General features: G+C 43.3%; 1 protein-coding gene across 1 annotated transcript; it reads left to right on the top strand.

Moving 5' to 3' along the window:
* The first annotated feature begins 4,789 nt into the window (after positions 1-4,789).
* CCDC112 (coiled-coil domain containing 112) lies at positions 4,790-19,786 on the top strand. The gene is made up of 10 exons (XM_014942483.1): positions 4,790-4,889; positions 5,712-5,827; positions 7,408-7,529; positions 14,353-14,442; positions 15,745-15,820; positions 16,411-16,801; positions 17,434-17,850; positions 18,628-18,723; positions 19,318-19,436; positions 19,525-19,786. Exons 1-10 carry the CDS (start codon positions 4,839-4,841, stop codon positions 19,553-19,555), a joined length of 1,509 nt encoding a protein of 502 aa, XP_014797969.1. The 5' UTR covers positions 4,790-4,838; the 3' UTR covers positions 19,556-19,786.
* Positions 19,787-19,851: the final 65 nt, after the last annotated feature.

Raw genomic sequence — 19,851 nt, 5'->3', positions numbered from 1 at the left:
CCTCCCTGTCTGAGAGGACCCCCCTGTCTGTGGGGACCCTCTCTTTGCGGCCTGCCGGGAGGCAGACGCTGAGGAGTTCCAGCCTCGTAGGAAGTGTAGGGATCAAGGTTAAAAAGAAATGTGTAGGAAGCAGCGCCGGCTTACCGGGCTGGCCACGGAATGGTGGCTTTATAACCTGAACAGGGAGTTTCATCAGCAGCGTTCCTAGCAGGGGTTATGTTAAGGGTGTTGAGGGTTGCTGCGAATAAGCATTGGCGCTTTGCAAGGGGCCTTAAGCAGATTTCGGAAGTTAAGCTAGTGCTTTTCTTGAACGAGATGAAATGGGGTAATCTGCCTAGTGTAGATTACCTGCTTACGGTCAGGTAGGGCGATCCTCTGACTCATCAGAGACTGACTGCCATCAGGGGTGAGGCAGTGGCCTTGACTTAGTGTTGCAGTGTGGTGAGTTGCCCCCATTAAGCAAGCTGATGTTGCAGTCTTTCAATTTTTCTGTTGAAGAATGCATTTTTTGGTACAGTCATCATCTTGCCATCACTCCAGTTTTATACCTGTGTGACTTAAAATTATCTTAATTGTGCCAGTATGAAACTGAGATAATGCTGTTACTCTGCACTGTGGTGCTGTCTGCTTTAAAATAACCAATAAGCATTTAGAAAATAAATACTGTTTTTAATAATACTTGATTTTATTACGTACAGAATGACAGCTGTTCCAGTACTGCAGGTGCTGGTCGACAATTTCGGAACTGGAAGATGAAAGATGAACAAGCTAAGAAAGTTGAATTCGTAAGAACTGCAGAAAAGCTAAAAACCCAGTAAGTTAAACACTTCAGCATAAGTATATTTTCATGTTGTTCTGGAGCTAACATAACTCCTGGTTCAAGGTAAGAATTTATGATAATGAAACCTCTAGGCTGAGATTTCCTTTCAGGAGCTCAGGCAGATTATTGTTGTTGTTCAGGATAGGCTTATGACCTCCAAATGCACTGTTGTTGTAATTACCATTTGGACTTTGGTCCATCATCTCTTAGATGACTAGACGCGTGAAAAAGAAAGTGCACGTGGCATACTTGAGTTTTCAGTTTTACCACTCATCTGGGCTTAGCCTTCTAAGAACCTAAAGCTCTTAAGACATAGCAACAAAAGGGGAATTGCGGCAGCATTAAAACAGCTTCCTCAGAGAAGATTGAAAGCACTGTATCTAGAATATCTAGGCCACTGCTTTGGAAAAATGAGAGTTCAAGACAGCTCAGGCACAGAAGTGAATTAAATCTGTTTCCCCACATCTTGATTAAGTGCTGTAACAACTAGCTGGCAGCTGAAAGAACAGGGAAGTTTCTTGCATGGATGAGCTTTAGGAGGAAGAGCAGACTTAGCCACCTGTCTGAAGGAGAGGTTTGTAGTTGTAAATCCTGAATGAATAGTGACACTTAAGTCTCATGGGAGTGTTTTACACAGCCTGGTTGAATCAGCTTCTCCTTGGTTTTTCTGAATCCTTAGTTATGGCTCAAAAATTGACAGCTAATGTAGATGTTCCCAAGCAGCTTCAAACAAGGTGTGCCATTTAATTATGGTGCATTGTCCTTCTGTAGTTATGTGCTTTGAAGGCTTCTAGTGCACTGTGTGGTGAGATTTGGTACTTGGGTCTGGTCTGTGACAGCAAAGCACTTAAACTGTGAACCATAAATTGCATCGTGTAGGGGGTTGAAGCATATAGCAGCAATAGTCTGAAGAATCAAACTGCTACTGAGGAAAAGGGTTTCTTGGGCTGTCAGTTGTGTTGCTTAACGTTGGGAATCCTACCAGATGTACCAGACTTCTTACCTTAGTAAGAAGTCAAAAGTCACATAGCTCTCTGTACCATACATAATGCACAGTTAGTAAGTAAGGTAGCAGCTTTAATATCTTAAGTTATTTAAATGCTAATGAACTTGAATATGAATCCGCAGTTACAGTAGCACTATTACTAGTGTTTAGGCTAGAGGGAATGTACTTGAGGGAATGTTTGTGCTGCAGCTCCATCTATGTGTGTAACTGCATTAATGCAGCCTGTCTCTGTCCCTGTGCTTTTCAATGAAAATTCACAGGAGGCTCCCCAATAGTGAGCATATAGATAAAATTTCAGGCCGATTCCAAGTGTGGGCCACTGACTGTCAGTGAAGGTAATTTCCTTGTTAACTTCTTTCTCTTATTCAAGTTCTTGGGCTATTTCAGTGTGCAGTCTTAAAACTGCAGAAAGATTTTCCTTGAAAACAGCTGTAGGAACAAACTGGTGATTTGCATAAAATCTAAGGCAGTCCTGTTGACATAGCCTCACCTGGATACTAACCTTCAAAAATCTTGGGGCTTTGCTAAGTATTGGTGTCCTACTCAGTGTGGCAATCTTTTTTTCCAGGCTTGCAAATACAGAAAAAGACAAAAATAGACATCTTTACAATAAGAAGAGTGACTTCAGGGTAGAATACAGCATGCTAGAGGAACTGGAACGTAGCATGACTGTCAGCAGGAAAACAGAAAGTAAGTGGCATTTTATCTGTTTTTTTCTGTTTGCTTTTTTTTTTTTTCACTCTACTGTTGTTTAAACAGGAAATGCTGCTGCACAAAAACATGCAGTCCAGGTCTCAGGCTGCAGGGAGTGCCATAGCCTTTTGCTAGTGAGGGATAGCAGTAGCGAGAACAGCTGTGTGAGGTGTCACCAGGTAGACATCTGCTCAGCCTGGCTGCAGAGGTACAAGAGGAAGTAGAAAGGTTAAGGAGCATCAGAGAGTTCAAGAAAGAGATAGACTGGTTGAACCATGCTCTGCCCTCCCTGAGTCAGAAATGGGAACAATAACCAGGAAAAACCCAAGATCAAGGGGATCCTGTATCCTCCCCCTGACAAGCTGAAGGCAGTAGATTGAATAAGAGGAATGAATGGAGGCAAGTCCATGCTTGGGACAGCAGGAAAACTGTCTCCTTGCCCACCTTACCTTCACAAGTGCCTCTGTACAACAGGTACAGGTCTCTGGATGTGGAAGGCCAGTCAATGGATGATGATGTGGATGACAGTCTGTCTTCACCAGAGGTGCTGCCAAGGTCAGAAAGGCCGACCCCTGTATCACAGCCACCTCTGCAATAAAGAAAAGATGGGTTATAGTTGTCAGGGACTCCCCTCTGAGGGGAACAGGTGGTCCAATATGCTGTCCAGACCCTCCTCCTAGGGAAATCCGCTGCCTCCTTGTGGCCTGGGTTAAGGACACCACTAGGAAACTTCCTAACCTGGTACAGCCCTCAGACTATTGCCCATTGTTACTCTTCCATATGGGTGGTAATGAAGCTACAGGGACAAGGGAAGCTGCCAGAACAGAGCTGGCAGATCTTGCAGGATGCTTTCCACAGAGTGCTAGAGCTCTTGATCCCCAGGTGTAAGAAATCAGGAAAGGAGGGCAAGAGACCAGCAAGAGACCAGCTGAGTCAAGACCTGCTGGTCAAACTCAAGAGCAAGAAAGAGATGCACAGGCAGTGGAAGTAGGGACAGGTATCCTGGGAAGAGTATAGGACGCTGTCTGGTTGTGTAGAGATGGGGTCAGGAGGTCAAGGCGCAGCTGAACTTGACAAAGGATGCAAAGAATAATAAGAAGGGCTACTACAGGTTTGTCAGCCAGAAAAGGGAGAAAGCATATTGCCCCTGATGAGCAAGACTGGCATACTGTTAACAACAGACAAGGAGAAGGCTGAGGTCCTCAGCAGCTTTTTTGCCTCAAGTCTTCACTGGCAGCCTCTCTCCCCATACCTCTCAAGTGGATGAACTGCAAGATGGATACTGGGGGAGAAAGAGTAAGTAACTACCTGAGGAATGTGAACATACAGAAGTCTATGGGATCTGATGACTTGCATCCCAGAGTCCCGAGATAATTGGCTGATGTAGTTGCCACGCCACTCTCCATGATATTTGAAAAGTCATGGCAGTCAGGTGAAGCCCCTGATCACTAGAAAAAGGGAAATATTGCAACCATTTTTGAAAAGAATAGAAAGAAGGACCCTGGGAACTACCAACCTGCCAACCTCACCACTGTGCCTGGGAAGATCATGGAACAGATCATCCAAGAAGCTATGCTAAGGCACATGGAGGATACTGACTAACAGATGTTCTCTATCTGGACTTCTGTAGTGTCGTTGACGTAGTCCCCCACAACATCCTTCTCTCTAAATTGGAGACATAATGATTTGATTGGTGGAGGGTCTGACTAAATGATCTCAAGAGGTCCCTTCCAACCCTTGCCATTCTGTGATTCTGTGACTGATTTCCATTCAGTGGATGAGGAGTTAGTTGGATGGTCACATTCAAAGGGTAATTACCAACAGCTCAATGTCCAAATGGAGATTGGTGACAAGTGGCGTCCCTCAGAGGTCCATATTTGGACCAGTACTGTTCAGTATCTTCATCAATGACAAACATAGTGGGATTGAGTGCACCCTCGGCAAGTTTGCAATGACACCAAGCTGAGTGGTGCAGTTAACATACCTGAGGGACCATGTGAACCTCATGAGGTTCAACAAGGCCAAGTGCAGAGTCCTGCACCTGTGATGGGGCAATGCCCAGTATCAATATAGGCTGTGGGATGAAGGGATTGCACGCAGCCCTGCCGAGAAAGACATGGGGTTACAGGTTGATAAAAAGCTGGACATGGCCTCACAATGTGCACTTGCAGCCCAGAAATCCAACATCTCACACAGGCACCGCTTGGCTCAGACAACACGTGGCAGCCGTTTAAACCCGCCTTCTTTCTGTCGAAATCCCAGGATTTCGGGAGGCTTAAGCCGCCGGCGCGCGGGCCGCCCCTCAGCGCCGCCGCCAACATGGCTGCCCTGGCAACCGCCGTCGCTGCGGCGGCCGCCGGGCAGCAACAGGTAAAGGCCGCAGCGCGGCGCGGGGCCGCTGCCCACCCCGCCGGCGGGGACAGCCCCTCTCTGCGGGGACCCCCCCCCTCTCTGATAGGAGCCCCTCACTGCGGGGAGCTCCTCTCTGAGAGGACCTCCCTGTCTGAGAGGACCCCCCTGTCTGTGGGGACCCTCTCTTTGCGGCCTGCCGGGAGGCAGACGCTGAGGAGTTCCAGCCTCGTAGGAAGTGTAGGGATCAAGGTTAAAAAGAAATGTGTAGGAAGCAGCGCCGGCTTACCGGGCTGGCCACGGAATGGTGGCTTTATAACCTGAACAGGGAGTTTCATCAGCAGCGTTCCTAGCAGGGGTTATGTTAAGGGTGTTGAGGGTTGCTGCGAATAAGCATTGGCGCTTTGCAAGGGGCCTTAAGCAGATTTCGGAAGTTAAGCTAGTGCTTTTCTTGAACGAGATGAAATGGGGTAATCTGCCTAGTGTAGATTACCTGCTTACGGTCAGGTAGGGCGATCCTCTGACTCATCAGAGACTGACTGCCATCAGGGGTGAGGCAGTGGCCTTGACTTAGTGTTGCAGTGTGGTGAGTTGCCCCCATTAAGCAAGCTGATGTTGCAGTCTTTCAATTTTTCTGTTGAAGAATGCATTTTTTGGTACAGTCATCATCTTGCCATCACTCCAGTTTTATACCTGTGTGACTTAAAATTATCTTAATTGTGCCAGTATGAAACTGAGATAATGCTGTTACTCTGCACTGTGGTGCTGTCTGCTTTAAAATAACCAATAAGCATTTAGAAAATAAATACTGTTTTTAATAATACTTGATTTTATTACGTACAGAATGACAGCTGTTCCAGTACTGCAGGTGCTGGTCGACAATTTCGGAACTGGAAGATGAAAGATGAACAAGCTAAGAAAGTTGAATTCGTAAGAACTGCAGAAAAGCTAAAAACCCAGTAAGTTAAACACTTCAGCATAAGTATATTTTCATGTTGTTCTGGAGCTAACATAACTCCTGGTTCAAGGTAAGAATTTATGATAATGAAACCTCTAGGCTGAGATTTCCTTTCAGGAGCTCAGGCAGATTATTGTTGTTGTTCAGGATAGGCTTATGACCTCCAAATGCACTGTTGTTGTAATTACCATTTGGACTTTGGTCCATCATCTCTTAGATGACTAGACGCGTGAAAAAGAAAGTGCACGTGGCATACTTGAGTTTTCAGTTTTACCACTCATCTGGGCTTAGCCTTCTAAGAACCTAAAGCTCTTAAGACATAGCAACAAAAGGGGAATTGCGGCAGCATTAAAACAGCTTCCTCAGAGAAGATTGAAAGCACTGTATCTAGAATATCTAGGCCACTGCTTTGGAAAAATGAGAGTTCAAGACAGCTCAGGCACAGAAGTGAATTAAATCTGTTTCCCCACATCTTGATTAAGTGCTGTAACAACTAGCTGGCAGCTGAAAGAACAGGGAAGTTTCTTGCATGGATGAGCTTTAGGAGGAAGAGCAGACTTAGCCACCTGTCTGAAGGAGAGGTTTGTAGTTGTAAATCCTGAATGAATAGTGACACTTAAGTCTCATGGGAGTGTTTTACACAGCCTGGTTGAATCAGCTTCTCCTTGGTTTTTCTGAATCCTTAGTTATGGCTCAAAAATTGACAGCTAATGTAGATGTTCCCAAGCAGCTTCAAACAAGGTGTGCCATTTAATTATGGTGCATTGTCCTTCTGTAGTTATGTGCTTTGAAGGCTTCTAGTGCACTGTGTGGTGAGATTTGGTACTTGGGTCTGGTCTGTGACAGCAAAGCACTTAAACTGTGAACCATAAATTGCATCGTGTAGGGGGTTGAAGCATATAGCAGCAATAGTCTGAAGAATCAAACTGCTACTGAGGAAAAGGGTTTCTTGGGCTGTCAGTTGTGTTGCTTAACGTTGGGAATCCTACCAGATGTACCAGACTTCTTACCTTAGTAAGAAGTCAAAAGTCACATAGCTCTCTGTACCATACATAATGCACAGTTAGTAAGTAAGGTAGCAGCTTTAATATCTTAAGTTATTTAAATGCTAATGAACTTGAATATGAATCCGCAGTTACAGTAGCACTATTACTAGTGTTTAGGCTAGAGGGAATGTACTTGAGGGAATGTTTGTGCTGCAGCTCCATCTATGTGTGTAACTGCATTAATGCAGCCTGTCTCTGTCCCTGTGCTTTTCAATGAAAATTCACAGGAGGCTCCCCAATAGTGAGCATATAGATAAAATTTCAGGCCGATTCCAAGTGTGGGCCACTGACTGTCAGTGAAGGTAATTTCCTTGTTAACTTCTTTCTCTTATTCAAGTTCTTGGGCTATTTCAGTGTGCAGTCTTAAAACTGCAGAAAGATTTTCCTTGAAAACAGCTGTAGGAACAAACTGGTGATTTGCATAAAATCTAAGGCAGTCCTGTTGACATAGCCTCACCTGGATACTAACCTTCAAAAATCTTGGGGCTTTGCTAAGTATTGGTGTCCTACTCAGTGTGGCAATCTTTTTTTCCAGGCTTGCAAATACAGAAAAAGACAAAAATAGACATCTTTACAATAAGAAGAGTGACTTCAGGGTAGAATACAGCATGCTAGAGGAACTGGAACGTAGCATGACTGTCAGCAGGAAAACAGAAAGTAAGTGGCATTTTATCTGTTTTTTTCTGTTTGCTTTTTTTTTTTTTCACTCTACTGTTGTTTAAACAGGAAATGCTGCTGCACAAAAACATGCAGTCCAGGTCTCAGGCTGCAGGGAGTGCCATAGCCTTTTGCTAGTGAGGGATAGCAGTAGCGAGAACAGCTGTGTGAGGTGTCACCAGGTAGACATCTGCTCAGCCTGGCTGCAGAGGTACAAGAGGAAGTAGAAAGGTTAAGGAGCATCAGAGAGTTCAAGAAAGAGATAGACTGGTTGAACCATGCTCTGCCCTCCCTGAGTCAGAAATGGGAACAATAACCAGGAAAAACCCAAGATCAAGGGGATCCTGTATCCTCCCCCTGACAAGCTGAAGGCAGTAGATTGAATAAGAGGAATGAATGGAGGCAAGTCCATGCTTGGGACAGCAGGAAAACTGTCTCCTTGCCCACCTTACCTTCACAAGTGCCTCTGTACAACAGGTACAGGTCTCTGGATGTGGAAGGCCAGTCAATGGATGATGATGTGGATGACAGTCTGTCTTCACCAGAGGTGCTGCCAAGGTCAGAAAGGCCGACCCCTGTATCACAGCCACCTCTGCAATAAAGAAAAGATGGGTTATAGTTGTCAGGGACTCCCCTCTGAGGGGAACAGGTGGTCCAATATGCTGTCCAGACCCTCCTCCTAGGGAAATCCGCTGCCTCCTTGTGGCCTGGGTTAAGGACACCACTAGGAAACTTCCTAACCTGGTACAGCCCTCAGACTATTGCCCATTGTTACTCTTCCATATGGGTGGTAATGAAGCTACAGGGACAAGGGAAGCTGCCAGAACAGAGCTGGCAGATCTTGCAGGATGCTTTCCACAGAGTGCTAGAGCTCTTGATCCCCAGGTGTAAGAAATCAGGAAAGGAGGGCAAGAGACCAGCAAGAGACCAGCTGAGTCAAGACCTGCTGGTCAAACTCAAGAGCAAGAAAGAGATGCACAGGCAGTGGAAGTAGGGACAGGTATCCTGGGAAGAGTATAGGACGCTGTCTGGTTGTGTAGAGATGGGGTCAGGAGGTCAAGGCGCAGCTGAACTTGACAAAGGATGCAAAGAATAATAAGAAGGGCTACTACAGGTTTGTCAGCCAGAAAAGGGAGAAAGCATATTGCCCCTGATGAGCAAGACTGGCATACTGTTAACAACAGACAAGGAGAAGGCTGAGGTCCTCAGCAGCTTTTTTGCCTCAAGTCTTCACTGGCAGCCTCTCTCCCCATACCTCTCAAGTGGATGAACTGCAAGATGGATACTGGGGGAGAAAGAGTAAGTAACTACCTGAGGAATGTGAACATACAGAAGTCTATGGGATCTGATGACTTGCATCCCAGAGTCCCGAGATAATTGGCTGATGTAGTTGCCACGCCACTCTCCATGATATTTGAAAAGTCATGGCAGTCAGGTGAAGCCCCTGATCACTAGAAAAAGGGAAATATTGCAACCATTTTTGAAAAGAATAGAAAGAAGGACCCTGGGAACTACCAACCTGCCAACCTCACCACTGTGCCTGGGAAGATCATGGAACAGATCATCCAAGAAGCTATGCTAAGGCACATGGAGGATACTGACTAACAGATGTTCTCTATCTGGACTTCTGTAGTGTCGTTGACGTAGTCCCCCACAACATCCTTCTCTCTAAATTGGAGACATAATGATTTGATTGGTGGAGGGTCTGACTAAATGATCTCAAGAGGTCCCTTCCAACCCTTGCCATTCTGTGATTCTGTGACTGATTTCCATTCAGTGGATGAGGAGTTAGTTGGATGGTCACATTCAAAGGGTAATTACCAACAGCTCAATGTCCAAATGGAGATTGGTGACAAGTGGCGTCCCTCAGAGGTCCATATTTGGACCAGTACTGTTCAGTATCTTCATCAATGACAAACATAGTGGGATTGAGTGCACCCTCGGCAAGTTTGCAATGACACCAAGCTGAGTGGTGCAGTTAACATACCTGAGGGACCATGTGAACCTCATGAGGTTCAACAAGGCCAAGTGCAGAGTCCTGCACCTGTGATGGGGCAATGCCCAGTATCAATATAGGCTGTGGGATGAAGGGATTGCACGCAGCCCTGCCGAGAAAGACATGGGGTTACAGGTTGATAAAAAGCTGGACATGGCCTCACAATGTGCACTTGCAGCCCAGAAATCCAACAATGTCCTGGGCTGCATCAAAAGAAGTGTGGCCAGCAGGATGAGGGAGGTGATTCTGCCCCTCTAATCCACTCTGGTGAGACCGCACCTGGAACACTGCATCCAGCTCTGGAATCTTCAGCACAGGAATGACATGGACCTGTTGGAGGGGTCCAGAGGGGAGCCACAAAAATCATAAGAAGGCTGGAACACCTCTGCTATGAAGAAAGGCTGAGAGAGTTGGGGTTGTTCAGCCTAGAGAAAAGAAGTACTTAAGAAGTGCTTTCAGTACTTAAAGGGGCCTTACAGGAAGGATGGGGACAAACTTTAGCAGGGCCTGCTGCGATAGGTAATGGCTTTAAACTAAAAGAGGAAAGATTTAGACTAGATACAAGAAAGACACTTTTTACAATGAGGCAGCCCAGAAATCCAACAATGTCCTGGGCTGCATCAAAAGAAGTGTGGCCAGCAGGATGAGGGAGGTGATTCTGCCCCTCTAATCCACTCTGGTGAGACCGCACCTGGAACACTGCATCCAGCTCTGGAATCTTCAGCACAGGAATGACATGGACCTGTTGGAGGGGTCCAGAGGGGAGCCACAAAAATCATAAGAAGGCTGGAACACCTCTGCTATGAAGAAAGGCTGAGAGAGTTGGGGTTGTTCAGCCTAGAGAAAAGAAGTACTTAAGAAGTGCTTTCAGTACTTAAAGGGGCCTTACAGGAAGGATGGGGACAAACTTTAGCAGGGCCTGCTGCGATAGGTAATGGCTTTAAACTAAAAGAGGAAAGATTTAGACTAGATACAAGAAAGACACTTTTTACAATGAGGGTGCTGAAATAGTAGAAGATGTTGCCCAGAGAGGTGGTAGATGCTCCATCCCTGGAAATGTTCAAGGTCAGGTTGGACAGAGCTCTGATCTATTTGAAAATGTCCCTCCTCATTGCAGGGGAGGTTGGACTAGATAACCTTCAAAGGTCCCTTCCAACCCAAACTATTCTAAATGGTTTAATAGCCAGTAGTACAGAGAGATTAGTTTAGATGGAATGTAGTTGCTGATGATGTGGTATTCCACCATGCGTACTGGTTATAAAGAAGACTTCTACAACTTACTTGCAAAATTCAGAACATTTTGAGCCTTCTGTGTTATTAACTGTTTTCTTTTAATCTTGAACATAGCAGATACAACCTGCAAAAACTTTGGTGGAAAGTTACTGTTTTAGAAACTTGGAATCAATTTTGTGTATGTATTGCAAAATCCAGTGTAGTCTAGCTAAGGTATAATAAGTACATACTTACCACAGCATATGATTTTCACACACTGGTTGCTGCCTTTAATTACACTTCTGCGTATAAATAAACGGTTCTGTGTTTTCATTTTTCAAATTCTTGGATAATGAATTCATGGTCTAAATGGTTTTGTGAGATGGTACACAGTCTGTCCTACAGCATCAGTTCCACTTACAGACTAATGAAATACTTCAGCAAAAAAAGTGACTCCCTGATCACAGTACCTAGATTCTGTCAAAAGTAATCAAGTAAATTATGCTGTGCCTTCTGATACAGAAAATCAAAACAAAGTAAATTGAAGAAGGGAAAGGATGCACAAAGACAACTAAAACTACGCTCACCTTACAAATTTTTAATGTGTTTTAAAATATGTCTTTTAATTAAGGAAACATCATATCCTTTACATCTTGCAAACCTTAAGAAATGTAAATATTTCTGAGGAATGACTAAGCTAAAAAGTTTAGAAGATTTTCGGAGGTAAGAAAAGAGGAAGTAAGTATGGATGGAGATACTGTTGTGAGATAATAAAGAGAACAGATATGAGAGGTGTAAGGCACTGCATGTGAGATGTGAAGGAGTGTTAGAGTATGATCTTATAGGGTGTGTACTAGAACCCCCAAACTTGCTGTGTTCAGGTCTTGCAGCATCACCCATGTGCTTTTACACTTTCTGTGGTCTCGGCAGGAACTAGCAGGGTCATGTCTTAGCTATGTTTTATTACATTTAAGTCTTGGACTCTGTTATTCCATAAACCAAATCTTTTAGGATAGAAGATACAACTTCTTAATGCCTAACATGTATGCAGAACTTCATCCTCCTTAGAATTGTATTATGGACTGATGAGGAGCCAAGTGGTAACAAAGCAAATAAGTGCATGCATGCTTGGAGGACATGAAAACATTGATTCTACTTTAGTTAACACAGCAAATAAATAAATCTTGTTAAAGTAGTACATTCACATACACTTTTCAAGTTTCTTTTCTCTTTATTACTGAGTGTTTTGAGGCCTAGGTCAAAGTCTCCCTAAAAATTCTAGAGGTTTCATCTGCATTGGCAATATTCTCCAAATTCTGGACCCCTGATAAAAGGTTTGGGGGACCCCTTTAGAAATAGGAGCTACTAATTTTAGAATCTGTTGATGCTGTGTCAGGAGATACATGACCCATGTAGTCAGCTACATGCAGTTACAGTCACGCTAAAATGCTTAGTATTATGGCAGTTTCTTATGATCAGACATAAGGGTTTGATCTGGGGTGAAATCCACCAGTGGTGTCCCTCAGGGCTCAGTTTTGGGGCCAGTCTTGTTTAATATCTTTATGGATAATCTGGATAAGGGGATTGAATGCACCCTCAGTAAGTTTCCAGATGACTCCAAACTAGGTGGGAGTGTTGATCTGTTTGAGGGTCGGAAGGCTCTACAGAGGGACCTGGACAGGTTGGATCAATGGGCCAAGGCCAATGGGATGAGGTTCAATAAGGCCAAGTGCTGGGTCCTGCATTTCAGTCACAACAACCCCAGGCAACACTACAGGCTCGGGAAAGAGTGGCTGGAAAGCTGCCCAGAAGAAAAGGACCTGGGGGTGTTGGTGGGCAGCCAGCTTAAAATGAGCCAGCAGTGTGCCCAGGTGGCCAAGAAGGCCAGCAGCATCCTGGGCTGTATCAGGAATAAGTGTGGCCAGCAGGAGTAGGGCAGTGATGGTGCCTCTGTACTCAGCACTGGTGAGGCCTCACCTCGAGTACTGTGTTCAGTTCTGGGCCTCTCACTACAGGAAGGACGTTGTGTTGCAGGAGCGTGTCCAGAGGAGAGCCACCAAGCTGGTGAGGGGTCTGGAGAACGAGTCATACGAGGAGACGCTGAGGGAACTGGGCATGTTTAGTTTGGAGAAGAGGAGGCTGAGGGGAGACCTCATTGCCCTCTACAACTACCTGAAAGGAGGTTGTAGAGAGGTGGGTGTTGGCCTCTTCTCCCAAGTGAATAATGACAGGACCAGAGGAAACGGTATGAAGTTGCAGCAGGGGAGGTTTAGATTAGATATTAGGAAGAATTACTTTACTGAGAGAGTGGTCAGGCACTGGAACAGCCTGCCCAGGGAGATGGTGGAGTCACCATCCCTGGAGGTATTTAAGAAACGTGTAGATGTGGCTCTTCAGAGCATGCTCTAGTGCCCGAGATTGCTGGGTTGGATGTTCTGTTTTGTCGGTTTTTTTGTGTGGTGGTTTTTTTGGTTTTGGGGTTTTTTTTTTTGTGTGTGTATGGTTGGACTTGATGATCTCAAAGGTCCCTCCCAACCATGAAGATTCTGTGACTGTGATAATTTGTATCCCCATTTAGATGAAAACCCCAGTTTATTTTGGACACTTTATTGCTTTTGTTCTTGTATTGAACTTAATGCGATGAGGTTCAATAAGGCCAAGTGCTGGGTCCTGCATTTCAGTCACAACAACCCCAGGCAACACTACAGGCTCGGGAAAGAGTGGCTGGAAAGCTGCCCAGAAGAAAAGGACCTGGGGGTGTTGGTGGGCAGCCAGCTTAAAATGAGCCAGCAGTGTGCCCAGGTGGCCAAGAAGGCCAGCAGCATCCTGGGCTGTATCAGGAATAAGTGTGGCCAGCAGGAGTAGGGCAGTGATGGTGCCTCTGTACTCAGCACTGGTGAGGCCTCACCTCGAGTACTGTGTTCAGTTCTGGGCCTCTCACTACAGGAAGGACGTTGTGTTGCAGGAGCGTGTCCAGAGGAGAGCCACCAAGCTGGTGAGGGGTCTGGAGAACGAGTCATACGAGGAGACGCTGAGGGAACTGGGCATGTTTAGTTTGGAGAAGAGGAGGCTGAGGGGAGACCTCATTGCCCTCTACAACTACCTGAAAGGAGGTTGTAGAGAGGTGGGTGTTGGCCTCTTCTCCCAAGTGAATAATGACAGGACCAGAGGAAACGGTATGAAGTTGCAGCAGGGGAGGTTTAGATTAGATATTAGGAAGAATTACTTTACTGAGAGAGTGGTCAGGCACTGGAACAGCCTGCCCAGGGAGATGGTGGAGTCACCATCCCTGGAGGTATTTAAGAAACGTGTAGATGTGGCTCTTCAGAGCATGCTCTAGTGCCCGAGATTGCTGGGTTGGATGTTCTGTTTTGTCGGTTTTTTTGTGTGGTGGTTTTTTTGGTTTTGGGGTTTTTTTTTTTGTGTGTGTATGGTTGGACTTGATGATCTCAAAGGTCCCTCCCAACCATGAAGATTCTGTGACTGTGATAATTTGTATCCCCATTTAGATGAAAACCCCAGTTTATTTTGGACACTTTATTGCTTTTGTTCTTGTATTGAACTTAATGCATAAAGAAACTATTAGAACTACCAGCACTTTATTTTATTTAACAGAAGCTAAAATCCAGCAGCAGCTATCAAAAATACAAAATAATGTGAAGAGACTTCAGCGACAATTAAAAGATGTGAAGCCTACACCAGAATGTAAGTTGTGATGACAGATTTAAAAGCATTTTCCTCTATAGACAGGTTTCCTGCACAGTTGGGCTTGCGATTCTTCTGCGTACTTGGGATACTCCTTCTCCAGTCTGTCTGCTTTTCCAGGAATCTGGGAAGGGAAGAATGCAGAAATGTAAGAAATGGTGAAAGATGCTGCAGTTCTGCATGGAAACAGAGAAACTGACTCTGTCTTAGAAGTGGTGTGGTTTGTTTCTTTTCTTTACGAAACTCTTTGTCTTATGTAAAATAAAGTTAGTATTCTAGTGCATTTACATATACTTCCTTTTATCTGGTAAAAGGTCACAGAGTAGGGTCTACAGGTAACTCTTTTCTGGCTGTCCACATAGCTTTAAGTGTAACTTCGAATGTTCCGTGGAAAATGCTGAAACTACTCATTCAGTTTGGATGTTTTGAAACTTTTGGGAAATAGGCAGTGACAGAACCATTCCTCTGTGATACTCTGCTCTCTTGTGTGGAGCTCTGGTTGAAGCCCTGTTAGCTGAGAGCTAGATGCATCTCATTTCATTTATTCCGTGTCTATTCTATAAAAAATGCAGTATCTCCTTAAGCTGTCCACAAAGATATCAAGAATTAAAGAGGCATGAAAGCTGAATTGAGTAATATACAGATATATATATACAGATATAACTGTACTAATTTAGTTTATTATTTTTTAAGGCCAGGTTAGTTAAACTGTACGTTCAACGTGTCCATAGAGATGTTGTGCTGGTTTAAAAAGTCTAAAACTTTTTTCTACCATTGCAAAATAGATCTTCTCTAGACAGCTGTCTTACTGTCTTTCTCCTTATCAGGACTACAGCATGTTGACTGTACAGAATAAAGTCTTACTTTGATGTTTCTTTGTCAGCTTTATAGAACTAGTGACCTGTAGGTTAAATAGGATGGCTACAGCCTGGTATAAACCAAACATTTGAGTCACTAACTGCATTGTTATAAAAAACAAAAGTGGAAGCTTTTTAGGATAAGGCTATCTTACTCTGTAAATCAGTTGAAGATTACTTAGAATGAGACTTGTTTAATGGAAATAAACATTTTTACTGGGATTTGCATCCAGTTAGCTAAATCACTGTGAAATCACACCTTTTGAATAAATGAGAGTCTGTCTTTTAAGGCTGTTTAAGATGGAAATGCATGCTTTTTTGTACACTGAAATAAAAGTGTCCCAGAGGTCTCTGCAAGTGCTTACATTTCTGGATTGTGCTGAATTACTGGTAAATACTGTGGACTTCTTAAGTGATACGCTCTTTTCCTTCTTTTCATTTTTAGTTGTTGACAAGCTCAAGGAAATGATGGAAGAAGTTGAAAATGCAATCAATGCTTTTAAAGAGGAACAGAGGCAAATGTATGTTTATACATGCTTCAGCTACAAGAAAAAGTGCTTTCATAAGACACAGCGAAAACTTTGCATTAATCAAGTAAACGATTCTTTTGATTTATTCTTTTGGTAGTGATTCCTGTGGTATGTAAATCAAAACTCAAGCTATCAACCTTAGAATGTTAATAACAGCCTTTTAGAGAGTCTGTTTATATAGCTGTTGCAGTGATCCGGTGTAACAAACATTTGCCTATGAAAAGGCTTTTCAGAGAAAGGCTGCAGAAGAGATTAGATTGTGGGGGTTTTGTTCTTGCTGTTGTTTTGGTTTTTAAGTGGGTGGTGGTTTTTCTTCCCTTTCTCTCTACTGGTGTCAGGAGGGGATTGACTTAGTTGTTAAATGAGCATCATAAACACTTTCACTAAAGGGTAACTTAATTCTGATTGTGTAGTGCTTTATTAAGGGATCATTACAACGGTACTGTCATCTGTCGTACCATTTCAGTTTTAATCTTCGAAGAACAGCTTTTGTGTGGTGTTGAACAATTCCAAAATTGATTTTGGTGAATGAACAATGAATAGTGGATTTCTTTTCTTACATCTCAGTGTTGTCTTTTCAGATATGAACAGCTTTTGAAGGAAGAAAAAGCTGCCATTAATGAGCTCAGTGCCTTTGAGAGAAAAGTGGAACTGTGGGCATTAGACAGTTCAATAACAGAAAAAGTTTTGAAATTACCATCAGCCAGGGTCTCAGTTGATAAAACACTGGAAAATCATCTACCTGAAGAAGTAGTAGAGTTTGAAAGATTTCTTCAGCGAACAGGAGGGAGGCAAGGAGGCTGGGATGATTATGATCATAAAAGTTTTCTGAAAATACGGACAAAGCACAAAGGAAGGCTCTCTTACATGGATGAAGCCCTTGAGTATCTCTGTGGAAGAACAAAGGAAGATATTGAACAGCATGAAAAATGGTACCAAGAATTTCTAATTTTACACGAAAAAAAGAAAGAGGTAAAATAACCCTTCTAAGGCTTTTATATCTTTTAAGAAAAAATACTTACTTTTAAAATGCATGCATTTCTTATTTTTGTAATTGTCCCTCTGGAAGTTGGCTATGTATTGCCAAACTATACTAAAAACTTTGGATGGCAGTGGTCCAGCAAGTTAGATGCCAATCCTAGAGCTGTAAGGGATCCTATATGAAATTGCAGTTCTTGTTACATCTGTCCCTAAGAATGTCTGTCCCACCGTACAGGCAATATACCTGTGCCATACTGACATAGACAATTATGATTCCTTCAAGAACTAGCCACCTGAGTAATAAAAGATACACTGACATAAAAACTGAATTATAAAATCGTAGGTGGAGTTGTTAATTTGAAGAAAAAAATTAAGACTTAAAATATGCTTGCATTAAAAAAGCCTATTGCACCAACATTCATAACTACCCAAAGTTAATATGAATGCCATAACTTAAATAATTTTAGCAGGCACATATTAAACCTGTCTGTGTGATCCATAGTTTGCCTTTAGAAGACTTCTAATTCTTATAAACCTTATATAAACATAATGTTTTCATCAGATCAACAGGAAAATTTTAATTAAAACCTTTTTTTTTTTTATTTCCTGCTGTTCTCTTGTAGTCAATTAAGAAGTGGAAAGAAAAGCAGCAGCAAGAAAAAGAAGGAAACTTGAAGGAGAAAGAGAAATCAGAAAAAATGCTCAAGGAAGAATGGCTACAGCGTGAAGAAGCCCAGAAGCAAAAAGCAGAAGAAGAAAGAAAAAGACGACAAGCAGCAATTGAAGCATGGAAGAAACAGAAAGCAATAGCATTTGCAATGGAACAAGCATCACGACTAAAACTAGAAGAAGAGAAGGAAAAAAAGCAACTAAATGAATGCCAGCGCCAACGCCATGTTAAGTTACTGTTGGAAAGGTATGCCTTGCAGAAGAAAGCAAGGGAGGAACTGGAAAAGCTTGAAAAGGAGAAGAGACAGGAAGCTGAAAAGGAGGAAAGGAAAAGAATTGCTACAGAAGAAATTACTAAGTTTCAAGAGCATGTGCGTAATTACATCTCCAGTTATGCATGTTGTTGTTTTAAATTCGCCTATTTCCTCCTCCAGTATAATCTGTTAAACACTTTTAAAAATCCATGTTTCATTCATTTAAATCTATTTTTGATTCACTATGAATAACACCATCTGTTACATACAAGAAACAATATGAAACTTTATTTTAGACAAAGATGTTCCTTTTCCTCAGTGTCTTAGTTCTACAGGATTTTCAAGCCCATATTTATTTCTACATATAGAAGTAGTTTTGTTTACCTCCATGTGAAAATGTTCGGGACAAAATCTTGGGCTGCGTTGCACTCCATGCGACAGAAAACATCAGAAGACTTGATTGTTGTACACAGATAAAAAAATCCAAAGACATGTTTTGAAGATCCTGCAGGTTTTAGTAGCTGTAAGGTCAAGTTAGATCCCGTATCAATGTAAGTCTGATTACTGGAGAACTGATACTGTTGTCAGAGAGTTAGAAGAGGCTTAGCTAACAAGTAAAATTACTCAATGGTTCTACCTCAAACCAGGACAACACTGAAGTTAATTTTTATAAACAGAGGTACAATCCATTTTTTTTCGAAACTGTGTAACTATAATTTGATTGTGCAGGACAAGCTATAGTAAGTAGCTACCTAGTGTAACTTTATTCTGTACTATGACAAAATAATTTCTAAACAAAAAAAAAATAACTGTGAAAAAGCTGCATATATATTTTCATACAATTTGGTTTCCTTCCAAAGAAAAGCTTGCTTATCCATTTGTTGTATGTTTCAGGATCTACATAAACTGGAGCTAAGGATTTTGCAAAAGCAAGCTAAAGAAGTAGAGAAACAAAAAAAGGAAAAAAGGTTGGCAAAGTTAAGAGAGAAGGTAATTTACCAGTTTTTTGTTTTAATCTGAGGTGTTTGCAGCGTGGTTGTGTAAACACCTTTTTCCTCACTGATCTGAAAAGTGATTCTTTTTGCTTGCCTAAATGATCATAAAGTAAAAAAGAAATTTAAATAGGAAGCCATACTTTTTATCAGGAAACAAAAATGCAGCAGGCATAGTTGTTCATGTGTTTAAAAAGATTTAGAAAAAAAAGGCAAGAGAGATTTTACTTATCTCCTGAGAGTATTTGTTCTGGGCAAAGCCTTTACCTTACACAAATAAACTGCTATATAGGTTTTTTTTCCCCTGCTTTTTAAATGGTTTTCTACCCTTAGTTGAATAAGGAGGCTGGCCTCCAGAAGAATTTTGCAAACGCTGTCTGGGTTCTTAGGGTTTGACCTTTTAAAATGGCTTGATTTGGTGTTTCTGCTGTTTCCTGTGACAGCGGGGAGGGAGAGGTCTCTTTCTGGCTGGCCAGCGGGGTTCTGTTTGCTCTGCGCCTCTTTGTACGATGAAAACCTAACGAGTGTGCGTAACTCATTCTGTCACCAGTGAAAGCCACCAATTTTCTGGTTTTTTTTGTTTGATCCTGAGGTGGAGATTCATGTCACCAGTGACGGGTCCATGGTGCGCAGACCTACCACGGGCTGGGAGGAACACACAGGAGGGGTGGCACCAGCAGCTCCCCAACGGCTTTTACCTGTTCCCAGGAGGTGAGGGGAGAGGACGACGGGAGGTGAAGCACGACAAAAATCTAGTTATGTATGAGCTCATTATCCTTTTTTTTCACCCTGCTTTTAGAGCCACCCCGGCCTGGAGAGGAGGGCTGTAGATGAGCAGCCGTCGCGGGAGGATGGCTCCCTTGCCTGCCAAGCGGCCCGCGGGACTTGTCACTAAACGCAATTTACAGAATGACACGTTACCACCGTAGTATTTTGTTGAGTGCCGGATTTAAAATGTCGTCTGCCTCGGGCTGGCGGGGCTGGCGTGGTGGCCTTTCTTTCCCTTTGCCTTCAAAACGCGTTGCCCGGCGGGCGGACACCGGGCGGCGGTGACACACGTCGCGGCCACCAGGTCTACCCCGGCGGCAGCTCCCGCCAGGGTGGGGCCCGGTCGGTCGTGACGTCA

Source organism: Calidris pugnax, unplaced genomic scaffold (genome assembly GCF_001431845.1).
Source record: "Calidris pugnax isolate Ruff unplaced genomic scaffold, ASM143184v1 scaffold59, whole genome shotgun sequence".
Classification (NCBI taxonomy): Eukaryota; Metazoa; Chordata; class Aves; order Charadriiformes; family Scolopacidae; genus Calidris; species Calidris pugnax.
The sequence above is the reverse complement of the archived record's forward strand: the minus strand, read 5'-3'. Positions and strand labels throughout refer to the sequence as shown.